This window comes from Poecilia latipinna, unplaced genomic scaffold, assembly GCF_001443285.1.
Source record: "Poecilia latipinna isolate Pla-1442-1.1 unplaced genomic scaffold, P_latipinna-1.0 Scaffold273, whole genome shotgun sequence".
Taxonomy (NCBI): Eukaryota; Metazoa; Chordata; class Actinopteri; order Cyprinodontiformes; family Poeciliidae; genus Poecilia; species Poecilia latipinna.
Window position 1 is genome coordinate 331,082 of NW_015112889.1, and position 8,630 is coordinate 339,711.

An 8,630-nucleotide genomic window follows, 5' to 3' on the forward strand; every position below is an offset into this window, starting at 1 on the left:
GTCGTCTTTTTCATCCAGTTACAACGACTGCTGTTTAGATCTCTGTAAAAGGAGCAAACATCCTTTTAGGAGAATCACTGTCTAAAGAAGTTACACCTCAGCCAAATAAAGGCGTCTGCCGAATAGGAACTAACATAACCAAGCAACTCCAACATGCCGCCACCGTCAGTGGCACGTTTCTGGAATTATACATAAATATGACTTACATTTAATTTTGTCCCACATTCACAGTGTCATGGTATTTACACAACATTTTCAAATAAAAATATTCTACATAATAAATTTGATTGCTTTACTTTAAAATAGAAAAATAATTATTTCTGCTCCTTAAAAAGGACTCAGAAAACTGATGATTTTTATTTTTATTGTTGTGTGTTATGGGGTTGACGATCCACTCAGTTCATCATAACATCTGCATCAGATGTTAGCAATATTTTAGCATTTATTTTTTTCATGATTATTCAGCAGTTCAGTTCTGGTTTGATTTGCTCATTTATTAAAGATTTTAAGCTGGTTTATTTTTAAGATGTAGTCTTTTCACAAAGGTTTCATGAATCTTAAATGGTGCTTTCAAGAATCTCTGTGTTCAGTAAAATGATTCAGTTCAGATGAACTTCTTCCGTTTTTATGTGTTTTGAACCAGAGAGAAAGAAACTGAGATCTGTGATGATCCACACACATCCTCAAACAAAGCTTAAAATAATACAGCACAGCTGTATTTAAACACAATGAAGTAATATTTTTAATCTGAGAATCTCACACCAAATAAACAATTGAAGTGTTTATGGTAAATTGAATTTAATTGCTGGAAAAAAGTTAATAAATTTGCAAAAATTGGGTTGATTTCAGGCAACAATGCTGCCCATCACTTCTTTTTCACAACCTGAGTCGTAGCTACATGGCAACAAGAAAGAGAGAATTTATTGAAATGCTGAATAAGAGGGAATTGGCCCAAATCGTGGGGTGGATTTCTTCTGAAAGGCCTCTGTGATGGATTTGGACGTCTTGTCGTTCTCCGTTGTTCCGTCCATCTCCACCTTCCCCCGTGGGAGTGAATGTAAATACTCCTTTGGCGCTACGTGCGTCCAAAAGCCACTGCATCATAAGGATTTGTCATTGCCTAATATAAATAAAGTATACGACCCAGACCTTAATGTGCCCTTGGTATTGATTGTTTTACACAGGCGTGGAGGGGGGGAAAATAAGTGAGAGAAAGGAAGAAATGAACAGACAGGCTGTAGATCAACATCTATATGAGTTTGTCGTTTGGCACCATCAGCGCGTCCATAAAAGCACCAACTTTTCATACCCTTTTAGTGCCCCCTGTAGTAATCTTCTGTTTCAGCACTTTGATTACTTTAAAGTTCAGACCTCCACGGAAGTTAACTTCCTTCCTGTTTCCTCCCCTCCCTCCGCCGTGATTCATGTTTACGTTAAGGAGATGAAGTCATTTAAAGCGGCGTCGCTTGTAAAACGCTCGCCGCGTTTATCACCAGACAAGACACCTGTGACACGGATGCCGTCCTCTGTGACAGGCGTGATCCATGAGACGGCGAGGAGCTCTCAAATGAGGGGCTAATGTCGAGATGAAGGCTTGCCGAGCTCATTTTCGCAAATAGAAGGCGAGTAAACTCTGCTGCAGGGAGTCGCTTTGCGGCTGTAAACCCTGCGAGGGGCCCTTCTGTTATTTAGTGGGTCCCCTTGCAAGATGATGGAATAAGGATAGATGTGATCGTCTACCGAGGCTCAAATCAATCAGTGTTTGTGTGTATTACTTATTACTGGCTGTGCATTTCTGTCCCGCACCACTAAAACACCCCCCACCCCCTTCCAAACATCATCTTGCCATAATGTTATTTATGGGGGTCAGGCTTTCAGCTGGGATATACAAAAGGTCAAAGAATCAAAAGAGATGGACCAGGAAATAGTCGTAGGAGGGTGTTGTGAGGCTCTTATAATAAATCCTGACATTTAAAAAAATAAATAAAATTTCTGTAGTCACAGTTGTGCAGTTTTTAAGTTGTGGGGTAAAGAGAATGCCTTGAGCTGTTTTAAATTAGTCATACTAATCCACAAATGATGAAAATCCCATTTTGGCACCCAAACACAAACAGCAGATCTATATTGAATCTCAGAAAAATAGAAGTACGCTCCATGATCGAAATGCTTCCACTGGGTCTGAAATGATTAGTTGGATTAATTGTGATCTATCTATTAGTCAAATAATCATCAGTAATCGATTAATTTAGTAAACGATTAATCATTAACTGTAGTACACAAACTTAAAAAACGCCAGTTGCTGAAAGAACAACATTTTCAAAGCAGTGATTAAGCCAAAACTGTACAAAAATATATACATTTTGCATTTTAAGATAAAAAATCTAACTTCCCATTTCTGAGTCTGAAATGAAACTTTAAGAAGATTAGCAGATGCATTAATAGTTTTTCACTTGTCTTCATCAAAGCGCAGTGCTGAACTTCAGATGGTTTGGAAATGGCCTGGGAGCCCTTCCCAGATTGATGGTCAATGCTGATGTCTCTCTAGGTTTGAATTGAGCCTGCTTTTATAGACAGTCTTTCCAGGATTTTGTTATTGTGATTTTTTTTTCTATCAAAATCACAAATTTTGTGCTGCTACTTTTTGCTATGTCCTTTGCACTTATTTATGACAGTAAATGTGACATTTTGTTACTATATCGATCACAGACATCAAGAACGATTAGGCAGCAGTTTTGTAAGAAGTACTGCCACCTTCAGGTGGGAGTTAGTAGTCACTTAAACCCAATGTTCTTGACCATTTTGGCAAACAATTTACTCAAAAATTGGCATGAAACAAATCCAGAGAGTTGTTAATTTTATTTTTTATTTTTTGTGAGTCCTGGAACTGGAAAACTGGAGGAACTAATATATAGTTGGGTTGAATCTGTTATGTTTTTCTGTACAGTTTAGGTCAGATTTAAATCGTTTTAGAACTGAAAGGATGAGCGCTTTCTTTTCATCATGACAGTATTTTCTTGAATGCTTCATTCCTCTTCCATCTCTTACCCCTCTGTGTGGGTCCATGCTTGGCGGTCAGTCTGTGCATCGCCCAACGTCCTCCGGACGCGACCCGCTCTGCAGCCGCCGTTCATCACTGTCGCAGGCGGAGACGCCATCACTGACCTGTGGAAGCTGAGCCAATGTCACCCTGAGCCTCGTGGCCTTCCTGCTGCCTCTCGCACCCACCCATCAAACCCCCACCCACATCCTGGGATGACATTATTATTTGGACCCAACATGTCACTCCGTCAGTTTATTGTTTTTAGGACTGCAACAAACTAACTAACCTAATCTATTAATTATTCTGACTATTAATAGATTATGCTGACTGATTAATTAATCGATTAATCTGACAATTATGATGATTAATCGAATAAAAATGGCACATTATGCAGATTTTTCATTTAAGCCGTTTTGATATAATGTCAAATACATTAAAAGAGGCAAATAAATAAATTCCTTTTTACTATCAGAAAATAAACATTTTGTTCCCTCAGGTGCGACAACGTATCATTAAATGAGTGTACGCTTGATTATTTGTAACAAATGATCCATATGGAGCTTAAAATATTCTTCTAACATCAACATGTGAAAAGCTGAGCTGTTTCTGCTTGACCTGGCATCAACACAGTGTAGGGCTGATCTATTAATTACTTTTTAAATTACTGATTAGTAAATGAATAGCAAAAGGTTCTTCCAGAATTAGAAGTTAAACTTTGCCACTTAAGGAGTTCTGGGTAGAACATATTTACAGAAAAACATGTTAATTTCAATGTAAATGCAAAATGTATATGTCTTTTTCAACAGTTTTTGGTTTTGCTCTGAGTGTGTTATTCTTTCAGCAAAATGGCCTTTTTGAGTACGTATACTCCAGCTAACGATTAATCCATAACTAAATTCAATTGATTTATCACGATTAATCTGATTAATCATTTCAGCCCTATCTTTTTTACTTGATAAAAGTATTTAAATTCTGTCATTTTGGTTGCTTATGCATAATGTACAGTGTACCTGCATTGCAACCAAATCATGACGTCTTCCTGTGAGCTGATGCAGCAAGACGCTACCCCAAACCGGACTCTTGTCCCAGACTGAACCGGTTTCATTGCAGCAGTGACTGAGTGCTGCCTTTCTGTTTTAAAGTGCAAGACTTTGCCTTTGTGTGTGTTTGTGAGGAACCGGGGGGTCAATCAGTCATATGTGCAGGAAATGGGGTAATCTGGGGCCAGGTGTCAGGAAAGTGATGGATTTTAATGCTGTGATCGTAGTTAATGGCTCTTTAAATTAAATCGAGATTAATCGTCTCTGGCGGCAGTCAGATCTCGTACGAATCCCCCACCGCCATCCCTAACCTTCATCTTTCCACCTCCTCATCCTCTCCAGCGGCTTCCCTTCGTTCCACAACTTTACAAGCTGAGGGATTTGTTCCTGCTGTAAAGTAATCGTATTGTTCTGAGGACATAAAGTCCATTATGCCTGTAGTTACTCAGCCTTTATTGTGCGTGTTTCTCCTTTTTATTCACTTCCTGAGTGTGTAAGGTCAATCTGTTTTTCCAGCAGGGTGAAACTCATATCTAATTCCATTTGCTCTTTTCAAAACCACAACATTGGACGAGCGAGTTATAATTGGGCCCATGCATCCTGCAGAGGCAGTATGGATTAATTCAAGTATGCTAATGTAATTCAATTTGATACAGTTAATCTTGTACTAATGCAGATTGAAGGATGCAAGGCGCAATCAAATACCTCTTAGCCCTTTAATTTGCATCTGGGTTTTTTAAATAAAATTAGTCAATTTGTAATTATGCGACCTGGCCCATAATTAGTTTATTTATCACTGCAGTTAACTCCCGGAGAGGGAGAGAGATCGACTGGAAAAGAAAGAAAGAGGTTGTGGGAAATAGAGTTATTTATCTTATTCCGAATGAGAAGACTCACAACATCAATTTGTCTCTCATTTTATAACCAGCTTCATGGTGAATCATGCGCTGTTTGATCATGTGCTGCTGGGGAACGAAGCAGCTGGACAAACCCGGTGAGGTCTGATCCAAACAGATCACACTGCTGTAGGTGTGACCTCTGACCTCAGCCTGGTCTGGTTTCTTTTCTATACATAGGTCAGAAATTATATTCTTTTTTTTTATTGAGGTCCAAGCCAAGTTTATTGTTTTTTTTATTGCAGTTTACAGGGAAAGAAATTATGATGCAAATTAGCAAATCCAATAATTTAGGATAACATTGAAGAATCCAAAAAGGGAAACTTGTAATATGTTAACATTAAACACACAGATATATTTGAATTGATTATTTCTGTTCATTTTAAAGAATGTATTGTACAACCAATGGAAACTCAGAATTCATAAAGCTTTTTCATAAAACTTAAAAATTATATTAAAACTATTTTTTAAACTATTATAAGTCAAAAATGGTGAAAGTTCAGTTTCTTTCATAACAAGAATAAGTTTGGCAAAGTTACATCCAATAACATTAAAGAAAAGTTAAGTGGAAGGAAAAACTTTGACAGATTGAAGAATTTTGTTTTTTTTGTAGGCCCTCATTATGCTCTGTTAAACTCAATTTTGAGACTGAAGATAAGAATGGATGCTAGCTTGTGCGTTAGAGCTAAGATGGTTTTTACTGCATATCAACGCATCCCAAAGTATATTTGGTGTTTCAAATATTTGAAGAAGCCAGTCATAGTTGTTTCTCTCTGTCTCCAACTTCTTTGACTCTACTTCAGATCAGAAGGTAAAAACGTGGTTGGGTGTTCCAACAGGATATGGATCATAAATGCATGTCAGAATTTATTTTTAAATGTAGAAAGTAAGCTGAGATTAACTTGAAAATCATTGTAACATGCTTCAAATCCAGGTCTGTGGAGGGAAACCGACCAGTTCAAACAAGAAAAGAGATCAAAGCCTTAAAAAGCCTTTATCATTAAAGTTTTGTTGATGTTTTAAGCAATGCATTTCAACAAACCACTTCTGAAAATGAAATATCCTCATCATCTAATAGCTTCCACTCATCTTTCTGTCAAACTTTGGCTAATAACAGGTTCTAAACCGAGTCTCTCTGTTCTGCAGTGCCAGTGGTCCAGAAAGGGATTCATCAGAACTCGATGGAGTCTTTCCAGCTGGTGAGTTTTATTAACAGCCGTCTAACAGCAACACGTCCCACCCACCTCATCACCGCTCAGCCTCGAGCCGTTGCAGCTCTATCAGCACGATTAGGGCCACAGATCCAGCCGTGTCAGTCACGTCTGACGTCTCCCAGGTTAGACGGGGAGAGCTCCATACGTACCGTACCCTCTGCGGGCCCCGCACCACCATATTTGATTAGACGTAATCCCCTTAGTCAAGCAGCTGCGTATGACAGATGACAGAAAACATTAGATGCAATTGAACCTGCACGGCATGAATAGAAACTCCCAGTGTGCAGAGGCGGCGGGGGGACGGAGGGGATTGTAATCTAATAGAGGGATGACATGAGGACTAAAGAGCTGAAACGGTAAGCATTTAATAGGGGCATGACGTTTGACAGCAGCGGCAGGGAGAGGCCGACCGGTGAAGAATAGGAGATCAGATCTGGGACGGGATAAACACGTATTGTCTAAGCCATGAATGTTGTCATTTGTTCAGGATGTCACAGCAGAATAAACCTTGAGGTACGATCAATTCCTCGGACCGATACAATCAGCAGGGAGGTGTTCATCAGCACATTGAGTCGTCTTGCTCCCCCTAACAGGGCAGGGTGGAAGAAAGCCAATCAGGGTTTAAAATGTCACACGGCTTTGCTAGTAAATATGCTTAGGTCTCTGTTTGAGCAATAACAATTAATAATCTGCTGTAAAAGTGATGTTTTGAAGGAAATGTCTCTCACAAAGTTTTTTCCCCCCTAACAGTAACTTCGATCTGGTCAACGTTCACCTCTTCCACGACGCTCACAACGTTGTGGCCTGGAAGGAAAGTCCTTCCTACTACGCCGGGATCAGGCGGAAGGCCATGGACTTTGTTCTACACAGGTAATGGACCAGCTGTGAGCAGAAGATATCACTGAGCAGGCAGCCATTAAACACATATTGACCAAAAAAAAGCAACATTTCCAGTTGAAAAAACCTTTTGATGCTAAATTATTGAATAAATGAACATGTGAGCTCAACAATATCTTGCTTTTATTTTGTTATTTAGGTTATTCAACCATCAGATTGGTGCAAACTGCTGTTATATCCATTCAGGAACTCCTGATGCTTCACTGAATGTCTTTGAAGAAATACTTTTTTAGGAATGTGAAGTAGCGTTGGGGACGTCTCTGCTGCTGCTGCGACATGTTTAACATTAGCATTGAGATGCTATTTTAGGTTTGAATAGCTAGTTCCTTTAGCACAACTTGACCACAATAATCTTTCCCAATGTCCCATTAGATTGTTTTTTGAAGCAAAGGCTAGCCCTCGGTGTGCGAAGGAAATGCGTCAGATTTACGGACGTACCGTAAACGTTCTGGTCGGAACGTTTTTATGTATTTCGATCTTTTCACCCCCCCCCACAAAACCCAACTTGAAGCATAATGATGCACCTGGCGTTTGCTAATTGCTGCTGGCTAGTCTGTAGGAGCTGAGTGAGGGAGTCATGGGGGAGGCATAAGCTCAGAAGCTTGGAAACTGAAGCTCTGAGAAGGAGCTTCGTCCTTGAAGGCGGGGCTAGATCCATCCAAGCGTTTTGAAAACTGAATGGTTGCCATGGAGATTAAAGGATTTCCCAAGCACATATGAAAGATTTGAAGCAACGCTCTAGGTATGTTTTCGATGAGGGAATAACATTATAACATAATGTAAAGCTCAGAAGCGTTGATTCTACATGATGGTGTCCTTTTTAATTTCTCTGCTCTTGCGGATGTTGTAATGAACCTGCATTCAGTTCAGCCTCCATTCAGACGGGCCATCCTATCCCCCTCCTGCTCCACGCTAATGTGATTTATGGCGTTTCCATTTGGAGCGGGGCGGGATGATGGAGTGCACTGTGCCACCCCTGCTCCCTACCTGGCCGTGCTAACTCAGAATAAAAGCCTGGTACCCGGCTTCCAGCCGCTGACCTCCCATTCAAACGCTAAGAATGCATGACACGGCTCCCCTCCACCTCCGCTTTGAATAATTGCGTACATGCATATATGGGTGGAATACACGGCCATTTCTGCCGGCCGCTGCGCTATGAGGTGCTTTCTAATCTCACAGAGGTGACATTTAGCCTGTGCTTCTTTGTTGATTTAATGAATGAAGGCCTTTAATGGACAGCGAAGTGAGTGTTTACAGAATATAGCAGCTTTTGCTGTTTTTATCACGTAGTATTTCACCTGACATGATGCGGTTTTTAAAAGGACCTCTGTTGTTGCTCTCCTTGAAGTGTTTTCCTTAGGTTTTTACGGCTTACGTCATGCTTTTTCTGATTCTCTATTTTAGTGCCCCAGTAAATCCGTCTGTAGAAAAAACACAAACGTTTGGAGGAAATTCCACTTTGATGTGGATGAAGATCATCCATCCATCCATCCATCCATCCATCCATCCATCCATCCATCCATCCATCCATCCATCCATCCAT

The 8,630-nt window shown here is 40.0% G+C and overlaps 1 protein-coding gene across 3 annotated transcripts in view; it reads left to right on the forward strand.

Annotated features, from left to right (window-relative positions):
* The window catches only part of inpp5a (inositol polyphosphate-5-phosphatase A), a 220,012-nt gene that overhangs the window by 146,420 nt on the left and 64,962 nt on the right, over positions 1-8,630 (forward strand). For all 3 annotated transcript variants that reach the window (XM_015033581.1, XM_015033583.1, XM_015033582.1), the window contains 2 exons: positions 6,123-6,175; positions 6,941-7,060. In XM_015033581.1, coding sequence (XP_014889067.1) covers positions 6,123-6,175; positions 6,941-7,060 — 173 coding nt within the window. The remainder of the gene's footprint in view (positions 1-6,122; positions 6,176-6,940; positions 7,061-8,630) is intronic.